The 20,760-nt window shown below is 47.0% G+C and overlaps 1 protein-coding gene across 4 annotated transcripts in view; it reads left to right on the top strand.

Moving 5' to 3' along the window:
- GARNL3 (GTPase activating Rap/RanGAP domain like 3) overlaps positions 1-20,760 on the top strand; it is a 142,974-nt gene that overhangs the window by 2,611 nt on the left and 119,603 nt on the right. For all 4 annotated transcript variants that reach the window (XM_032865905.1, XM_032865906.1, XM_032865903.1 and 1 more), the window contains exon 2: positions 13,456-13,626. In XM_032865905.1, the coding sequence (XP_032721796.1) occupies positions 13,484-13,626 (143 nt within the window). In that variant the 5' untranslated portion in view covers positions 13,456-13,483. The remainder of the gene's footprint in view (positions 1-13,455; positions 13,627-20,760) is intronic.

A 20,760-nucleotide genomic window follows, 5' to 3' on the forward strand; every position in this document is an offset into this window, starting at 1 on the left:
TGGATAGCGCCAGTTTAGGAAACTTTCCCTCCAGCTTCTCACTTTTACCACCCCACCCTTTGTCTCCATGACCTCACGCCTGAAAGACAAAATGACTTCTAGAGGTTTTCTTCTCTGTTTAAAAGTCCATGGACATATCGTATAAACCTTAGAAATAATCCTTGCCAGTTTTCTGATTATAAAAATAACTTCTTTATTTACAATTTATAATTTATTTAACCCATTTTTTAAAAGAGTTTATTTATTTGACAGAGAGTGCACAAGCATGGGGAGCGGCAGGCAGAGGGAGAGGGAGAAGCAGGCTCCTCACCGAGCAAGGAGCCCAACACGGGGTTCGATCCCAGGACCCTGGGATCATGACCTGAGCCGAAGGCAGACACTTAACTGACTGAGACATCCAGGTGCCCCATTAACCCATTTTTTGTTATTGTACCTGCTGTGTATGACCAGTTTTCACTCTTACTAAGTCACATCAAATCTGTGTGCATTCGTCTGTGTATAAAGAGGTAACTTCCTTAAGATAAGTTTATGGAAGTGATGGAAATAATTGGATCTAAGAAAAGGGACATTTTAAAGGCTTCCGGAGCATAATGCCAAATTACCCACCAGAAGGTCATACCGGTTAACAGTTCTCCCGAGAGCATGTAACTTGTGCCTGTTTTTCTCAGCCACAGTGCAATGCAATATCGTTTATACATATGTGCTACAATGGTCCATTTCTTTGGGAGTGAGGTGAAACTTTTTTCGCATATTTATTTATAATTTCTTTTTCTTTGAATTTTTTGCATGCACTTTATCCATTTTCCCTTTGGAATGTTTATCTTTTCCTTATTGAATGGAAGCACTTTTTATTTATTGAGGAAGTTAATTTTGGGGGTGCCTGGGTGGCTCAGTGGGTTAAGCCTCTGCCTTCAGTTCAGGTCATGATCCCAGGGTCCTGGAATCAAGCCCCACGTCGGGCTCTCTGCTCAGCAGGGAGCCTGCTTCCCCCTCTCTCTCTGCCTGCCTCTCTGCCTACTTGTGATCTCTGTCTGTCAAATAAATAAATTTTTTTTAAAAAAGGAAATTGATTTTTTGTGGCCAAATATGTAGTGTATTTCTTACAGTCCATTATTTGCCTTTCAACTTTCTTTACGGTGTTTTTTGATAAAGTTTTTATTGTTATTTCTTAAAAGTTAGTCAAATCTATTTATTCCTGCTATTGATGCTTAATTAGAAAGTAATTTCCTAACGTGAAACAGATCAGTGTTCATCTCCAGTTTCTCTTATGTTTGTTGCTTTAAAAACAATACCTCTTCAGGGTGCCTGGGTGGCTCAGTGGGTTAAAGCCTCTGCCTTCGGCTCAGGTTGTGATCCTGGGGTCCTGGGATCGAGCCCTGAATCGGGCTCTCTGCTTGGCAGGGAGCCTGCTTCCTCCTCCCTCTCTGCTTGCCTCTCTGCCTACTTGTGATCTCTGTCAAGTAAATAAATGAATCTTTAAAAAAAAAAAAAAAAACAAATTCCTCTTTAATCCATTAATCCAAATTACCTCACTTTAAAGGGAACCTATTAACAGCTCTCTTGTATTGGGTCGGCATAATGGACAATTACCGCCAGGAGAAGAAAAACCATCTGTGAACAATCTCAACCACACAGTGTGTGGGTCCCCACAGCTGATCTCTTGTTCCAGAAAGTTTGGGGTGGGAATTGGGCGTGTGTGTATGCTCAGGAAAGCTCTGCAGGTGGTTCTGACAGACAACCAGGGACGAGAGCCTCTGCCTCACCTGGGGGCCCGCTGCCAGCTCAGCCTCCCCTACTCCAAAGTCCTCAGTGACTTTGTGTCAAGTTTATTGACTTGTGTTTGTGTCAAGTTTAAATTCCCTGTTGTGTCAAGTTTAAATGCCACTGCCTCGTGTGCGGGGCCTTTCAGAATCTGGTTTAACCGTATTTACTCAAGCATGTTGACCGCAGGAAAAAATGGCACGACTTTCAGAATGGCAACTGTCTTTGCTAAATGTCCTGTGTCCATTTTATGGTTAGCTGGCGGGCAGACACAGCCCGTGATGAGTGTAAAGGAACAAGGTGGGGCGTGGCCCAAACTTTAGGCTTCCAGGCAGGCGGCAGTGAGAGTCGAGCTGGGAAATCTGGGGGCCAGAGGGCAAGACAGATGTTGTTAAATCACTTGCCCTAGGTGTGTTTGTCCTCATTTTGTAGGAAGTCATATCAGATAGTGTTCGAAGGAGGACCTTAGAGGGAGCCCTATCCAGGTTCAGGTTTCTTTTTACTTGTCACGTGTGTGGCCTTGGTCGAGTTGCTTAACCCTTTGACCGTTGATAAACTTGTTTGTAGAATGACATATCACCTAACCCACAGGACTGATGTCAGCTTTAAAGCAACTAATTTATGCAAAGTGCTAAAAAGAGCTTCTGGCACAGAGCTTTACCAAATGGCAACTTTTCCAGACAAAAGTGATTCACGTTTATGCGCAAGTTCTCAACCTTTCCCTTGTCTTGCCTCATTAAAATTCTAGCTTTACCCATTCAATTTTTCCTCCTCTCCTACTACCTTCCCAGCAAGGTCCTGCCTTGCTTTTTTGCATTTTTGAGCTGCAGATTTGGGAAGAGAGAGACTGAAGAGAACAGAAGGTACACAGGGCACTGGTTAGAACCGGCTGATAAAAAATTTTAAGGGGCTGCTTACAGAGACACCTACTTTGGATGAGGGAGGCTAATAGGTATCCCTGTTCTTTTTGTTGCTCAGTGATATATTTTAAGAAATATACCTGTTACCTTTTGTGACTCTGTGGTGACCAAGAAATACAGTTAATGAACTTGAGCTATTTTAAATCACCGTTGCTGCGCTATGTCATTTTGGCTGCAGCCTTTCATAGAGCCGAATCACAGACGAGCTACGGTATTGGCAGGGTTACACAGTTGGACTGAATTTGAAAGGCAAATTCTAAAGATCGAAGATGGTCAACGTTGAAGGGAACCATAGACATCATGTAGGTTTGCCTCCCAGAGCGTGGGGCTTCAAGTGTGGCCCCTGGACCAGTAGCATCCACTAGCTCAAGATGCAAATTCTCCAGCCCAGCCCCAAGTGTCCTGAATCAGAATCTCTGGGGATGGGGCTCAGGAAACTGTGTTTGGAAACCAGGGCGCTCTTGTCTCATATAGTGGTCCTCAGTCCTCACATAGAGAATCACCAGGAGGGCTTCTTGAAAAAGGTCCTCGGACCTCACCCCCACAGATTCTGCTTCACTAGGTGGCGGCAGGTCTATGAATTGTATTTCTAACAAGCTTACAGTACTGCCGGCCCAGGGACAGACTTTGAAAACCACCCCACTAGGGCATCTTTCCTATAACAGCCCTCCCAGCTGATCACCTTCCCGCTTATTACGTCTAAGGTCAAGGAGCCCATTCTCTTTGTTATTGGGCAACTCTGTTGCCTTTCCCTAACAGCACAGTCAAAGCCTGCCTCGTCGTGCTGACCACCCATCATTCATGATTCTGCTTTGACAGCTGCTTGCAGCAACAGTGCCTGGGGTCGTGATGCCAGGTGAAAAGCCGGGGCTCGTACTGTGGGGCACAGACTCGGTGGTCAAGCAGTTCTTATTCCTGGCACCCGGTTGTGATCACCAAGCAGTTCTTGAGCTGTGAGCGGGACGAGTAAGCCTCACATCTTTTCTGATTGGTGCCTGACCAGTTGTTAATACCCTTTAAGATTATCAAGGTCCGCGAATGACAAGCAGAGAAAAAGGATTGGTTCACGGAATTTGCAAAATTGTGGAGTAGACCAAGCAAGCTCTGGGAGGGGGTAAATCCAGGTGTTCCGATTACGTTATCCAGAGGCTTTCTTTGTCTTCTGGGTAGACTTTGTTTTCAAGGTCTTTCCTCCTGGAGGCAAAGAAAGTTAACTGTTTCAGGCTTACTTTGTTCCAGCGTACAATCCCAGCAGAAAGACCCTGCCTCTCTCAATATTTCTAGAGCGTGTTGCCCACGCTTGACATTCATTTGCTCTCTTGGATTGTATGCTCATCCCTGAACCAGTCTTTTCCGCTAGAAGGGGGTAAAACATACTCCTTTGGCTGAGCTGTAGGGTCAAGTGCCCAATGGGGAACAGGGAGATTGGATCACTTCCATCTGTAGACACCAAGAGACAGTGACAGCCCAAAGGAAAAACCGCAGTGCTATTACCAGAAGAAGTGGAATGGATACTGGGTTAGGCACCCCCCACCCCAGAAAAGTGCCATTACATCTGGGAAGCTTTCCAAACTACATACCCAGATGCCACCCCAGAGTTCCAACACTAGGTTTTCTGTATTTTTTTTTTTTTTTAGTTCTCATTGTAAAAGGCTACCTTAGTTGAGCATTTAAAGTATGCTTACTAAGTTTAGCCACAGTGGGTGCAGAGCCCCACAGAGATGAGATTTTGAATCACAAATAGAAAACGTATTTTCTGCTTTCTTAAATACTGCTTCCTACATAGTGGCTTCCTTGTTAGTAATGCATATAACCTACACCTTGTGAGAACAAATTTGGTGCCAAGACAAATGCTTGCTTGTTCCTGAACATGACTTTTGAGGCCAAGATGGGAGCCGAAAAGAACAATTATCCATTATGCATTGCGTTGCCTTCTTCTTCCTTATGTTTGTCCTGACTTTCAGATTCTTGGATTTTTTTTTTTTTCTTTTTCTTCAGGAGACTCTTGTACCCCCCAGGTAGTTTTGTAAACAATTATTTTAATGTGGGCTGTTTTCATGTTCTTCATTTCTCTATATTATATAGTTATTCTTCTTGTCTGTGCTGGGCCCTTAAGTATTTAATCACAAATAAATCTGCTGCTGTCAGTTTTCTTTTGGAAAAACAGCAGTCTTCCTGGGAAGGATTATTAAGAGCTGTCTTGTATTAGGCTGACATAATGGGCTCTTAGGACCAACAGAAGAAAATTAATATTCATATTATGTCTGTTCTCCTAAGAGAAGGGAAAAAACAACTTTTATTATTCACCAAGAGTTTAAGTTAATACAAACCAGCTTCCCTTCTCGGAGGAAGACAATAGTCAAATTCGTTTTGCTTTAGGAGGTTAATATGAGAAATTATGTTTGGTTGTCTGGTTTCCAGAGCTGAAGATCTGAACAGAGATGGAGGCCAACAAACAATGCTGTTAGAAAATGATAAGAAATTTGGCCTGGACAGTGAGACTCACTGCTGGTTTTCCTGTGGGGGGAAAACAATTCTAAAGCAGCATATGCAAGCGTAGAGGTGTGGGAAAATAGGAGCCACACATCTGCTTGTCTCTAGAACTAGGGTCTTAGAGGACAGGAAGCGAATGGGAGCCAGCAACGAGGTGCCGCTGCCCAAGGAGGTTTTGGTTAAAGACTGCTCCTGTAGGATTGCTTGTAAAAGTAAAAAAAAAAAAAAAAAAAAAAAAAAAAAAGTCCATTGGGAGCATATCAATACAATACTAGTAATTTGATGCCAAAAAGGTCAAAAAGATAGATACCGGGGCGCCTGGGTAGCTCAGTGGGTTAAAGCCTCTGCCGTCGGCTCAGGTCATGATCTCAGGGTACTGGGATCGAGCCCCGCATCGGGCTCTCTGCTCTGCAGAGAGCCTGCTTCCCCTCTCTCTCTGCCTGCCTCTCTGCCTACTTGTGATCTCTCTCTCTCTGTTCAAATAAATCAATAAAATCTTAAAAAAAAAAAAATAGATACCAGTCTCTGTTCTCTGACTTGAAAAGATATTCAGGACGCTCATATGTGTTAAATGAAAAGGACCAGGTGGCTTCTGGTGATAACAAGTGTGTAGAATTACAAATAGAATTTTAAATTTTTTCTAGTAGCCATATCTTTTTTTTTTTTTAAAGTAAGCTCCACGCCCAACGTGGGGCTTGAACTCACGACCCAGAGATCCAGAGTTGCACGTTCTACTGACTGAGCCAGCCAGGCACCCCCTCTATGAGCCGTAACTTAAAAAGTAAAAAGAAACCGGTGAAATTAATTTTAATAGTTTATTATGTTTAACTCAATATATCTAAAATGTGACCATTTTAACAGCTAATCGGTTTTAAAAATAAGGAAGATAATTTACTTCTTCTTTCGGTACTTTCTTTGAATTCTGGCTGGTGCATATTTTACACTCGCAGCACCTCAGTTCAGACTAGCCATATGTTAAGTCCTCAGTAGCCACATGTGGTCTGTGACGCCTGCAGCAGACCGTGCAAAGACGGAGTTCAGGTAGGAAGTTTTTGGAAAAGCTCATCAAAGTTTTGTTTGTCCCATAGTGTGACTGTGAATCATAGTGAAATAGGGAAAGGAAAAAAATGTGGGGAAAAAAAAAGATACCAGGAGACATTAGGAAAAAGAAATCACTTAGGTTTATTAGGAAGGACGACTATGATTTGATGGACTTTCATTAACTGTTCACATAAACCCCAAGTAAGATTTAGACTTTGAGGGGTGCCTGGGTGGCTCAGTGGGTTAAAGCCTCTGCCTTTGGCTCAGATCATGACCCCGGGGTCCTGGGATCGAGCCCACATCGAGCCCCTCATTGGGCTCTCTGCTCAGCAGGGAGCCTGCTTCCCCCCCCCCTCAGCCTGCCTCTCTGCCTACTTGTGATCTCTGTCAAATAAATAAATAGAATCTTTTAAAAAAAATAAAAAATAAAAAAAAGATTTAGACTTTGAGACTTAAATGTGAAAACATTGTGTCATGGATACATGATGTAATTAATTTTTTTTTAATTTTGGGGAAATCAAGATAAATTAACAGTTTAAAAAAAAAAACAGTGAGGTCTGGTTTTCTGTGTCAAATTCTACTGATAGGTCCAACAAGAAGAACTTAAACTTGACCATTGGGTTTAGCATCCTGGGGTCCTCGGTGGCCTTTTGACAAGAGCTATTTCTTTGGAACAGTGAGGAGGAAAGTCTCACTGGCCAGGCTTCAGGAGATAAAGGAAAGGGAACTGGGAACAGTCTAGTCAGCTCTTCTTAGGAGCGGAGGGGCTGTGAGTCGAAAAATTGTTGGTTTTATTTGGTTTTGATTCGGGGTTTTCCACTTTTCTTTCGTAAAGATGTTTATATCCAATGGGAATGATTGAGTAAAGAGGAAAGATTTCAGCAGGGGAAGGAGAGGTATTACTTGAAAAAGAGAAAAATCACAGAGGATATAATAGCTGTCTGCCCACACTTGAAAGCGTGTCAGATGAAAAAGGAATCCGGCCCACTCCACTCTGCGTATGGCCCTGGGCTCGACCTGAAATCACGGTGGGTATGAAGGATAATCAGACAGATTGCGCTCAGCACATGAAAGTGCATTCCGGCAGTCGGCTCAGCGCGTGCCAGCATGGCTTCCTTCGAGACGCAGTAACATTTCTATTACCGGAGATGTGAAAGCATCTCTAGGTTAGACCAGTACTTCTCCACTCTTTTGTGTTTCGCGCACACTTCTGGAGACAAGAGCTTTTGGCGGCATGCTTGAAAAGGTGCAAAGCCGCGTTAAGCTGGGCAGTGCCGGCCAGAGCATAATGGTCCCCCGCTCCTGCGGTGACCCGAGAAGCATCCCCAATTAGCGCCCGTTCTTTGGGTTGTCCTTTGGCACGTCTTTGCTGTTTGAGCAGAAACGCTTAGTGCCACAAGCAAGCTCGCTTTTGTATTCAAAAGGCAAGATTTCCACATATTCCAGAAAAGTACGTAGCCTCTGGTTCTTGCCCCTGAAGGATGTGCCCACCATTGCACACCCACCAAAACAAAATCCTGCCCCACTGTGTGCTCCGCACAGGGTCCCATGAGCTGTTAAGCTCAAAATCCAGTCTGGCAAAGATCGCTCTAAGACTACCGGTCAGGAATCGGTTGCTCACCACAGAACCACTCTACCTAGTATAAGCAGAATGCAATTTAGTAGTGACATAGGGAATAAAAGCAGACTCTAGTCTGAGCCTCCCAGGAATGACTCCTAGGCCCCAGAAACCACCATGGTCTGCCATGACCGGGAAGGCTGCCATTTCTACCAGAAGCTGATGGGGCAAGAAGCTCCAGCCCCTGAGTTGACCACAGAGCCACGCTACCAACTCTACCTTGATCCCAAAGCTGCCATTGTGGCTCCGGAAAGCCATGGAATCAAGAAGTCACTGACTCCAGAACCATCATAGCTCCGTCACGACCTACAGGAGCAAGACGGCACCCTGCATCCTCTTTGTGAATCCTCCAGGCTTCGTTCTGAGTGAGAGGCTCTTGTGGGCACATCTGATGTGCAGAGTCTTAATTCATCTCCAGAACCCTAAGCTGCAAAGAAGGGTAAAGCCTTGACGTTCTAGCTTTTGTGCCCTGGAATGGGACTGAAAAGGCCTTCCACAGTGTCTGCCGCAGACAGCACCTTTCCCCAATCACGGGAAAAATAAATTAGACACATAGATCAAAAGTCAGTAGCATGCTGGTGAAGGTTCCCGTACGGAGGTAAAAACGAGAAATCAGGCCACAGCTCGGTGCTTGAAGCACACTGTACGTATCAGCGAGTCTATAGTGAGCACAGACGGGACTTAGGACATTCGAATATTTGATGACGGGGAAGAAAAGTGTCTTTAGAAGGCCTGCTAGCCGGTAAGTATTTTCCAGTGTCAGGGCCGTAGCTCAGCCTGGATTGATGTTTTGCAGATGGACTGTCTTTGCTCCATGCACTTGTCACAGCCCTCACAAAGTAGCTGCCTGTCAGTGACGGGCAAAGAAATAGAGCAGGTCCTGCCGCGGTCTGACTCAAGCCACCAATGACCTCATTCAAGAGCCACCAAAACAGTCTGACATCGTCTCCCTTTTCCAAATGACTGTTTCCCTACCGGTTTGGCGCTCGCACAGTCACTCATTCGGCAGCCATCAGGCACTCCTGTGTGCCAGGCGCTGGGGATACACCGTGACTAGGACAAGTAGGGTTCCTGCTCTCTTGGAGCGAACATTCTAGTGGAGGGAGGAGACAAGGTACCGGCAAACAAATGCATAACATTTGGGGACAGAGCGAATCTGCCTTCTGGTGCCCCGAGCTCTGCTCCCGTGGCCACGGAGCTGGTTTGAAGAAAGGCGAGAATGATGATTTGTACTTGGTTTAAGGTTGCTTTCAGCCAACAGTCAGAGCATGGACCAACGAACAAGGTCAAGAATGCAGGGGAGTGGGTGTGGCTCCCAGAAGGTGTCCGGGTTCCTCAGGGGATTTCAGCAGAAGCTCTGCAGCAGAAGGCGCTTGTACCAAGGGGCCTATTGGCCACTTGGAAGGAGCCAGACCTGAGACCTTGTAGCCTTTCCTTTCTAATACGTGTCAAAAATCTTCTGGTCTGTCCTCTTCATCTGCCTTTTGCAAACCTTTTTTCATAGTCCTGTGCTAGTTTATTCCCGCATGTTCCTTCTGGAATTGAAGCAGTTCTTGTCTAGGTCTGGGTTTCCCCATTAACGACATGGGCAGATTTGCCTTGATCTCCCCATCCCTGGTCATCTGAGCAATGGGGAAGCTTCTCTTTCGGAGCTGGAGCTAGAGGCCGGCCCGGACGCTCCTCGGGAAGCGGGAAGGGTCCAGAGGCAAGTGGGAATGTGCCATCTGTTCTCCCTCTCTCCTCAGGCTTTCCCTCCCATCTGCCAGGCTCCTGTGCCTGTGGGGCTTGCAGGCCCATGGCAGGACTCACATCAAATTCCCAACCCCCCCCCCCACTTCAGAGCAAACAGGCCCCTCCAAAAACAGCCTGGGTCAGAGTGATTTCTGAAGCATCTTCTTCTGGTGGACTCAAATGTCCCTTTGGCTAATATCTTTCAAGAGAGTCAAATGATTCCCAGAGTTCACTTTTTCCTCTCGCCTTCACCGTCTTATTAGCAAATGGGGCAGTGGGAATAAAAAAGAGAGAGAGAGAAGAAGAAACAGCTTCTTCCCAGTCTTGTTCCTGCTTCCAGCCCTCATTCCTCCAAATCAGGTGTTGTCAGGCCTTTCGAGCATTCTTGCCCGTGTCCCTCGCCGGAAGCCGGGTGCCTGGGACTCGGAGGTCGCTTTCATTTTGTCCTACACGGAGGAGTTGAGCCATTCTCTTCTTTCAGCAAGTTTCTTCTATATATTGAGCCATTTTTGCTCATCTCCATGGGTTCCAAGGAGTTTTGCCAATAAACACGTGCTCTGCCATCCTTCCAAGAAGTTTCTCAGCTGCTAGATATATCCAGCAGTGAGACCGCAAAGCTAAAATGTCAGGAGATGAAGAGGCACATACGTTTTTGAAAATTGGGAAGGTAAGACTAAGAAAACCTAACAAGTGAATAAAAAGATTAAAACTCACGGTGATGGGACAGAATCAGAAGAGCTAGAAAACGAAGTTCAAGAATTAGCCGAAAGGATGGAAAAGAATGAAACTCCATGAGTAAAGTTATGGCAAAAGGATAGAAGTAAATGGTAGCAAAGAACTAGCATTTAGGTATGTTTAAGCAGACTTTTCAAAAATTCTTATTTATTTATTTATTTTTTTAAATTTTATTTATTTATTTTTAAAGATCTTATTTATTTATTTGACAGACAGAGATCACAAGTAGGCAGAGAGGCAGGCAGAGAGGGAGAAGGAAGCAGGTTCCCTGCTGAGCAGAGAACCCAATGCGGGACTCGATCCCAGGACCCTGAGATCGTGACCTGAGCCGAAGGCAGAGGCTTAACCCACTGAGCCACCCAGGCACCCCAGACTTTTTTTTTTTTTTAAGATTTTATTTATTTATTTAACAGATAGAGATCACAAGTAGGCAAAGAGGCAGGTGGGGGTGGGGGGGGGAGAAGCAGGCTCCCCACCAAGCAATGAGCCAGATGCAGGGCTCGATCCCAGGACCCCAGGATCATGACCTGAGCCTAAGGCGGTGGCCTAGCCCACTGAGCCACCCAGGCGCCCCTGTTTAAACAGACTTTTAAAGATTTAAGGGCTGGAGAATCACATGCTAAGACAATGAAATAACCTAAATATTTAAAGATTAAAATAAGTGAAAAGGTGGACTGTAAAGAATACATAATGTTCTCTCGTTCTAGAGTTGTACCTGTAGGGGCACCCAGCAGGCTCAGTCGGAAGAGCACGCGACTCAATCTCCGGGTTGTGAGTTCGAGCCCCAGGTGGGGTGTAGAGATTACTTAAATAAAACTTAAAAAAAAAAAAAAAGATGTACCTGTAGTGACTGATGTACAGAGATGTTTTGAGACTATGTTTAGGTAGGAAAGCAGGTCATGGAACATCGCGCCGTCTCCAGACATAGGTCACACAGAGCATCACAGATAGGTAGAGAATGGAGCGCTAGGGAGTGCACCACTATGTTAATGGGAGGTGGGAAGGGAGCGAGGTAGGGATGCTCTGGGCACTGTCAGATCCCCCCAGGTGCTCTCACCTTTTCTGGCTGCTTCTCCCCTCCCCTCTTCGGTGCCTGCGCTTTGGCTCAGGCACCCACACCAGCCCTCACTCCCCTGCAGTTGCCCTGGGTATATGTGTACTTGGGGGTTCGTTTTCCCCGCCCCTGGACCCACTATGACACTCTGCGCCTTATCTCAGGCTGTGTGCCTGGAGGGACGCTGTCCAAAATGTAAAGCGAGCTACGTAGGTGATTTTACATTTCCTAGTAGCCACATTAAAATTAATTGTAATATTCTTAGAATTTTATCTTCAACATGTAATCGATACAGAAATTCTGAATGAGATGTTCCAAATCTTTTTTCATGTGTATTAAGTCTTGGAAATCAGCGTGTATTTTCATGTATCCACACCTCTCTCTGCCCATGTATCCGTTGCTTATTTTCATAGGTGGCCACTCAGGACAGCCCAGCTCACCCAAACTGGAGCTGTCCCCACAGAGGACTCTGCCTGCAAAGAAACCATATGTCCCCGCCCTGCTTCCTCCACTCCCTTATGGCTTTTTTTTTTTTTTTAGGAGCACTTTCTTAATAATTTTTTGCATGTATTATTATTATTATTGTTGTTAGGAGTAGTAGTAATTTTTTAAAAATCTAGAAGGTTAAAAGGAAACAAAAAGTTATCTCTAACCCAGAAGCCCTGCTTTGTGGTTGGTTTGTTGATTGCCAGGGCAGCCGCAAACTCTAGGGAGCCTGGATTTCAGAACACTTGGGGGGTGGGGCAGACGGGGTGTCCCACGAAGTAGAGAACAACTGATAACACCCCAGGAACCTGGCTTCTCGTCGTGGGTCAGGTGTGGAAAGCTTGAGCCTTTGTTGTCTGTCCAGTTGCTGCTGAGATCAGTAGCCTCAAGCCATCTTAGGGTGAGATGATCTGGAAGTCTGGCTCAGGTATGCAGCACGGGGGCTTCCCGGGCCCACAGCAGGCCCTGGGGGAAGTTGGGTCAGGTTCAAAGAGGAACAGCAGACGGGGCCTGGCAACAGAGAACTTTTTTCATTTGGAACATACCCTCAGCCTATCTGGGAGGACTGTAGCAGCTGGGGAGTGGGCGGAGACTCCCTTCCCTTGGCACCCAGCTCCGAGGCGGGATGGTGGTTCCCTCAGCAGGTGCCTCCTCCTCGGGGATCACACCGCTTGAGCTGGTCCTTCCGAAGAAGGCATTCTAAGGAGTCCCTTTTGACCAAAATGCCTTCAAAGATGGCTTTTGATTTCTGTTTTTGCATTTCCAAGGAACTGGATTTAGTTTGTTCATTGTCTGGCACTGGAGGCGGGGTGGGGGTGGTGAGGGAAGAAGGGGAGGCTGCTTATTGGCTGAGAAAATAATTCCAGTCCAGAGCTGAGATGCCTGCATTTTCCTAACGAAGCAGCCGCTTCATCCCAGAACCACCTCTGCCACCTTCCTCACTGTGTCCTCAGAGAAAGGAGCAGGCAGGTTGCCAGAACACATTTCTCAGTTTATTCTCACAGGCAGTTCATTTACTTATCCTCCAGGCCTTTGCTGCTCGCATACTGTAAGTGCCATTGGTCTCGAAGGGTCGGTTTGGTCCTTTCTGTCTACAGTGTTGTTGCCAGCGTAGGCCCTTTTGACAGCTTTTCTTGCATATTTTAATTGGAAATAAGGAGAGAAATCCATGCACCCTTGCACTCACATAGTGATGGAGGTCCCCCCTCTAGCTCATCTCCAAAAGCACTCCTGAGAGAACTCATTAAGTCTTTCACTGAATGAGTGTTGCCATCCTGAATGAGTCTGTGATGGCTTGAGTGCTCACTGGTCCTCCTTTTACCTTGGACCCCACTCACTTGACTTTGTGGATGACGTCGCTCAGTACTGAGGGAGGGGACAGGATGACTTGGGCCCCAGGGACACACGCCTTCCTTCCCCACAGCATGTGCGGGTATCGCTCTGCGCAGTCTCAGGGGCGGTGGGGGGGCATCCATGTCTTGGAAGGGCCTTGGCTTTGCTCCTCCCGACCTCCTCATAGGGCTGGCCTCGAGGTACGAGTGCCAGCATCGGCCTGTGACTGGCCGGCCATCCGTCTTCTCTGCTCTCAGTGCCTCTCCCACCTCCTTCTGCTGCAGCTCGGCGCCTCAGCCTCCAGGCCCACCGATGGATCCGCTGAGCAAGGGGTCCTGTCGGAGTCAGATGGCGCAAACCCTTCTGTGGAAAGCCAAGTCGTCTCTGTCCTTCGGCATCCAGCCTCTGCAATCATGGCCAACAGAAGACCCTGAAGTAGAGTCCCAGGTCAACCTGTAAGTAAGTAGAAGAAACATCATCTTTTTGGGCCCATGTTCACTCTCTCCTGAAATCCCTTCGTGCTCAGGAAGAAAATACTTTTTACCTTTTCGGGGAGAATGGGGAGGGGAGAGGGCAGTGGATGTTTGGCTCAGAGATTTCCTTTCTGTTCTCTATGATGCCTTCCTCGTGTATTTCTTTATTTGCTTGGCAGTAGTCACGGAGCGCCACTCCGGCCAGGCCCTGTGTCAGGCATGCTGAGCACAGTAGATTCATTTCCTGTCTTCAGGGCATTTGCAGCTCATGGGACAGATAGCCCTTCATCAGAGAATCACGCAAATGCATACTAACAAATCGTGACGAGCGCTATGAAATGTGTTGCCTTGATTCAGTGAACATTTAGAGAATGCCTTCTGTGTGCCAGCAGCATCTTGGGGATATAAGAGAATAAGGCAGTGGCCTTGCCCTCGAATAACAAATCCTATCTACAAGGGGAAAAAAATCCAATATTATTTAGAGGAAGTGATAATAATAAGGATAGTATAACTAATAGGGACTCAAGTCCCGTAGGGTGGCAAACGCTTTTCCTGTTTACTCCTGATTCCTCAGGCCTTTGTTATGATGTACAAAAATATCTGCTGGATGAATGTATAAATGAATGAAGACAATACGAAACCGGGAGCTTAGTTCCCCAGGGAAGCAAGTAGGTGCAAAAATATGATTGACTTATGAACAAATGAGATGCCTCATCGATTCAGTGTGACAAATATTGCTGTACCCAGTGCTTCTGTGAAACTAGTTCATAGCTGGGGGCAGGGATCACGATCACCTGACAGCCCCTCGCATTCCGATTCAGTGGCTCTGGAGGTGGTAAAAGGACTCTTTCGTGTGTTTGCCTTCACGGAACTTATGGCCTATCCAGGGAGACACACACAGGTCAGACCTGCTTGAAAAGAACCCAGTATAAAGTGCTTCAGCAGTAAGTTCTCTGCTGGAGATCAGGAAAGGAAAGGGGTAACAGCAGAGATCAGCCTGGTAGGATAAGCTGTAGCCAGGACAGGAACAGGGTAAGAGACTGCTTGGAACTACAGGGAACTACAGAGCTAAGGCTAAGATCCATGAAAAGTATGTTTTAGCAGCGCTGACAGGTGTAAACCAGTGGTTCTCAACGCTGACTGCATGTGAGAACCCCAGGAGCTTTAAGAACAAGGGAGCTGCGTCATTTCTCCAAGATTCCAGGTTCTGGGGTGAGACACAAATACCAGGCCTTTATAAAGCTCCCGGGTGATTCTCACATGCCGCAAAGCTGAGAACGCTGCTTTTGTGAAGGCGACCCGAGGTAAATAAATACAGAAGTTAGAAGAAGCTCGTATGCCTCACTAAGGGGGTCTGAACTTTCCAACTCAGGCAGTAGAAGGCTTTGATGCAGTTTAAAAAGTACAAGGTTCATGGGCGCCTGGGTGGCTCGGTGGGTTGAGCCCTGCCTTGGGCTCGGGTCATGATCTCAGGATGCTGGTATCGAGTCCCACATAGGGCTCTCTGCTCAGCAGGGAGCCTGCTTCCCTCTCCCTCTCTGCCCACCTCTCTGTCTACTTGTGATCTCTCTCTGTCAAATAAATAAATTTTAAAAATCTAAAAAAAAAAAAAAAAGTACAAGGTTCAAATCGTTTCGAAAAATTCATGATTGCCATTTCCGTTGTGGATTCTTCGAGGGCTTTTCGGAGTGACCACCGCACCTTCCATAAATGGCCCTTTAATGAGAATAGGAGATTTAATCTGAAACTGAAACCTAAAATTTCTGTGAATACTGAGTTATCTGGGCAGAATGATCCTGTCTCTGGCCAAGAAGGGCAGTGAGACAGAGACGCCATCCACCGAGGGTGAGAGGACGGCCCTCTGCAGTCCTCCCGAGCTCCTAGCGGGAGCTGGTCCACAGGCGGCACTTCTGGTGCCGCCTCTTTTCTAGACTACAAGTCCCACAGTACTCTGCGCGCATTGCGCAGTCTGCGAGAGAGCCTATGAGATGCAGGGGAAGCAACCAAATTGGCATCTGGAGGGCCCTATTGGTAAGTTGTCTGGTTCAGGGTGGGCCCAGGCTGTGGTGATTGGCGGCCGCCCGTCTGCCTGGGCTGCAGGGAGAAGGGGTTAGTGAACCGAGTCGGATCGAGGACTGGACCCCAGCCAGACTCAGGGGCCGGACTTGAAACTGATTTTACCAGGAGTCTGATGTTGGATTCCCTCTGGAAAACGGGCTAGAAAGATGTGTCTGCGAGAACAGCTGCCGTTCTGTGGGCCGCTCATTCATTCATTAACTCATTCATTCAGCAATATTTATTGATCCCCCATGTACCAGGCACGTATGCAAAAATTCTAAATGCGTTTTCTCATTTGGTCTTCATGAAAAACCCGATGAGGTGGCTACTGTTAGCTCCATTTTACAGATAAGGGAACTGAAGTCCAGAAGGGTTGAGACACATCCAAGACACAGCCTGTAAGTGACAGAGCAGGGATTTTGAACCTAGATTTGTCTGGCTCCAGTGCAGATCTGCTAACCTCAGGGTGCTCAGCCATGCAATCAGGAGCAAAGTGTTTATGCAATGTAGGCGTCCACAAGGCATCTTGGTATAAATGTGTGTGTATATATATGCATACGTGTTCGAGTGAAGAATATAACAACAGTATCTTGTGGGACACCAATCTGGACAGATTCTGATATCAGACAATTCACTGAGCATCTGTGTGCTCTGCTGAACCCTGTGCTAGGCACTGGGGATGCCGAGAAAGTCTCTCCTTCGAGATGAAGAGGCCTGAGGAAAGTGCTATTCCCTAGGGCAGTGCAAGGAGATTTCCCAGTGGAGGGAATACCTAAGGAATAGAGCTTTACCAGGCAGCGGTGGGAGAGGACTTCCCAGACAGAGGTGACCGTATGTGCAAAGGCCAGCAGCATCAAAGCACTCTGTTTAGAGAACTGTGAACAGTCTCCAGTGCTGCTTGAGGAGGTGTGGGTGGTGAGCCTGGGAAGGTAGACAGAAGCCTACTTAACCACTGGGGAGTGGGAGGCCTTAACCACCCGCTAAGAAGTTTGCTTTTGAGTCTGTAGGCTGGGCCATAGCATGATCAGATTTGCTAATTGGAAAAATAACTGGTGTCAGTGGGCAGCTAAGTTGCAGCAGGATAAGGCTGGTGGTAGGGGACCCTATTAGAGTGGCCAGCAAAGAGATATAAGCGTTCTAATGAGTGGCAGGAACCATGGGGATTGATTCAAGAAATATTAACGAGGAAGATTAGAGTGGAACATGTGTGGGCGGTGGGGTGAGTAAGTGACCCTCGGAGTGTTGACGTGGGCAACTGAGTGGTTGGTCTTGCCATTAATGAGAGGGCCCTGAGATGAGACAGTGCAAAATCCAAGATAGAATAAGACAAAGATCATTAGATAAATACCATCAGTACTAAAAAAGGGTACAGATACATCTCTGGGGGCAAAAGATGCTTAGGAAAGTCTTTTCAGAGATGGTAACATGAAGTGGACCTTGAAAAAGGAGTATTTCCCTTCCTTCTTTTCATTTTTGGGACTACCTCTTAACAGGCAGAGATGGGGAAGAGGATGTTCTAGATGGCCAGATTTTGGTTTGCCTCTTGTGCAGGGCAGTAGTCGGAAGTCTGGAAGCCGGATTGAGGGGCATGTTGTAAAAGATGTTGTACTTGATCCCTGGGCTACGGGGACCCTCCGAGTGTTGTTTGAGATGCCCAAGTGTTGGTTTGAGCCCTGCTTTGGCAAAGTTAACTTCACAGCTGCATACAGCAACGAGGCTAGGAGCCAGGTAAGAGATGGACCAGGCTGTGTCTTCTTGGTTGTAAGTTAAATAAATCCAACTCAAAGTAGTTCAGGCCAAAAAAAAGAGACTGCCTGGGTTCACATAACCGAACTAAGGAAAGGGAAGGATCTGGCTTCAGGGATGGCTGGATCCAAAGATGCGAGGGCTGCCAGGCCAGTCCATTTCTCTCACTCCCACGTCCTCCAAATCCTTAGCCCTGCTTCTCTGCTGGCCTCCTTGTCTCCTACTGTCCATGAGTTGTCACCATGTAATGAGTGACATCTCAGGGAGCACGAAACTTGAGAGGAAAAATCTTTCCCATTCATTAGAAGAGCCATGGGGGATGTCTGGGCCACGCGTCCACGCCTGGTTTTGTGGGCGAGTATGTTACGAGGGGCAGAAGTGCTGGTTCTTGTTTGCCCTGGTGAGCAGAGCAGCCTTGGAGAAGAAAAGGTGTGGGAGGTAGGAGAACAGGATTCAGATGGGTCATGGAAGCCCCTGGAGGGATTTCAAGATGTGGAGTGTTCTGTTACTGCTCACAAAAATAACTTAGGAAGTTTTTAAAAAAAAAAAAAAATAGGGCTCATGGAACCTATTTGTTTGGAATCCCTTGTGGTGGGATGCAGGTGGTTGCATGGTGTCTGGTGCAGCCAGAGCTCTGCAGAGGGAGCTGCAGTCCGACAACTGAATGTGCTGATCAGACAGGTGTAGAGCACCTGTGACAATAAGGCCATTTCCCTTGGGAGGGGTGGGTGGGAGGCCGAGCTTGAGACTCTGCAGTCCTCACTTTTCCCAACTCATAACCTTGTTTCGGGACCATTACCAACCGGGAATGTGGTTACATTTCTTCTGAGATGTGTTCAGTACATTAGGGGAGAACTCAGAAACGCTCTTAGAAAGATGGTTTTCAAGGCCATTCTGCCTTAAATGGATGTCAGGTGGAAGGGGAAGGAAGAAAGTTTGAAGTTTTTAATCCCCTCTGAATTATCTGCTAATTCTCTTTTACTCTGATTCGTGACAATGTACTAGCAAAAAGTTGGATTTCTTACAACGGGTAATTCAGACTTCATTTCCCTCACGAGGCTGAATTGGCAGTGGTTTACTTTTTGATCTTTTGAGGAAAGTTGGTGTGTATTTAGAAGAGTTTGTCTTCAAGGGATCATACAAATATCAGGCAGTTTTGTACTTGGACATTTTAAAAACAGCTTCCAAAGTCCTTGGAAGACCTAGTTTGTTCCTGAATGAAGGGCCACTTAAACTTAAAACACAGGGCTAGAAAGTAAGCTTTTTGGTCTCCAGCTGGGGGAAATTCTATTCCCCTGTCCTCTTGCTCCGCTTGCATGGAGGAAAGGGGCTGGACCGCTGACTTGTCCCTCTCTCCTGTCCCCTCTCACCCTTGGGATGTGGTTGCGCGCAGAGCTTGGGTGTTATCTCCCTTCTTGTTTCCATCTGGAAGAACACACCCGAGTCCTCTGGAGACAGGTGTAGAGGCCCGCCTGCCTCGGTCTCCCCTGTTGGAGCTCAACGGTCCCGAGAGAGCAGTTTCCCTGACAGCCATCCAGGCAAGTAGCCCCCAAGTGGCCTCTTCCACAGTCTGACCAGGAGGGATGGGGGACTGACACGAAGCCCCTTTGGCCATCAGGCTCAGCCACATTTGCCAGGGAGCTTCTGACAGGGAGGTAGTTGATACTTGATTTCCATTTGCCTGACTCCTATCCCTAAGTCTTAACCGATTCCAAACACAGAGAAGAGAGTGTTCTGGTTTACGGATAAGCTCCCACAGCTCCCACGATGGTGAGACAGGCAAGGATCAGTGAGGGTCTGGTTTGGTTTGCTTTGCTCATTCTTCCCGGTCTTAACGGAGCATCGGGCATATAGAAAATGCTCACGAAATACTTGTTGGGAGTCAAGTTTGAAGGATGATAGAGCAGAGGTGCCGGCTAGGAGGCTTCTGTCTGCAGTGACGAGGGTCTGACGAACTCAGAGAACATGGAAGCGGAGAAGAGAGGAGCCTCAAGGGACTGGTTGACACTGTGGAATTCTGCACGTGCCCATGGGTGCAAACTGGCGGACAAGCCTGGGCGCTGTGGCGGTATTGGCAGTAGCAGAAGATTGAAAACCATTACCTAAGGGAGTCAGTTAAATAAAATATGATGTATCCACTCAGCGGAGTACTTTGTGGCCATAAGAAAGAATACTGGAGCTTTTTGGGTACTGATCTGGAAAGATCTCCAAGATACACTAAATGAAAAAATAACAAAAACAAGGAGTAGAATTGTGTATCACATGCTACCATTTGTTTGGGGAAAAGGGAAAAGGAAACTTGCATTTTTCTTTGTCAGTGGCTCAGCATCTCTCGGAGAATATAAGAGGAAACAGGGATCTGAGGGGGCAAGAGAAAGGGAGGCTTTCCCTGTACAACTTTCTAGGCTCTGTGGGTTTTGAACCAAGGGAGTGTGTTCTCTCTTCAAAGAACAAAATGCAAGTGCACGGATACAGACACACAACTTTGAGAAGCAACACTGTGCAGACAGCAGGAAAGGCACCGGGCGACCCTCCCGATGCTGGATGTGAGGGCAGACCCGGGTGATCGCCTTGAACCTTGTACCTGGTGGGACTGACCGAGGAAAAGAGGACAGTGGGCTGAGCCGCACGCAGGAGTCGGTGTGAGTGTGGTCCGGGGCTGCGCGGCTGTCCGTGGAACTAGAGCCCACCCTTAGTCCAAGTGTGCGGTTGGAGAGAAGGATCCAAATTGGAGCTTGGGTTTGGGGGGTGGATTATTAGCTCAGAGGTGGTATTTGAAGGCACAGGAGCAGGGCGGTCCCTAGGGAGGCCGGTGGCCTGAATCGAAAGGAGATCAAGCGTCAAGTTGAAAATTGTATCGCTGCTTTGTGTGATCTGAGAACCAGGAGGAGTATGGTCTCACTCTGCCGGGACATCCTGGCCCTTTCCCAGGAGCTGAACCTGCCCATGGTGTGCCCTGGTTACCACGGGAGCTCAACAGCCCCCGGAGAAGAACAGCTAAAAGCCATCAGGTTTCCTAAGGAGGTTATGCCACTGCCAAGAATTGTATTCCTCTGACTATTCGGGTTTTCTATTCTTTCAAATTTTATAGTCCTCAAGGGCCAGCAACCCATTTTTGGTGCTCACCTCGTCTCAAAGTACAGCGCAGAACACTATAAGGACACACTATAAATAGTGACTCGATAGCATTATTCTTTTTAATCGTTGCTCTTATGGAGCAAAAAGAAATAGTTTCGGCTGCCCTGCCCTAAATTCGCCCAGCTGACACTCATTTTTATAAGTCCCATTTTGGCCTTGGAAGCAGACTTGTTT

This window comes from Lontra canadensis, unplaced genomic scaffold (genome assembly GCF_010015895.1).
Source record: "Lontra canadensis isolate GAN:19392208 unplaced genomic scaffold, GSC_riverotter_1.0 scaffold30, whole genome shotgun sequence".
NCBI classification, from domain to species: domain Eukaryota; kingdom Metazoa; phylum Chordata; class Mammalia; order Carnivora; family Mustelidae; genus Lontra; species Lontra canadensis.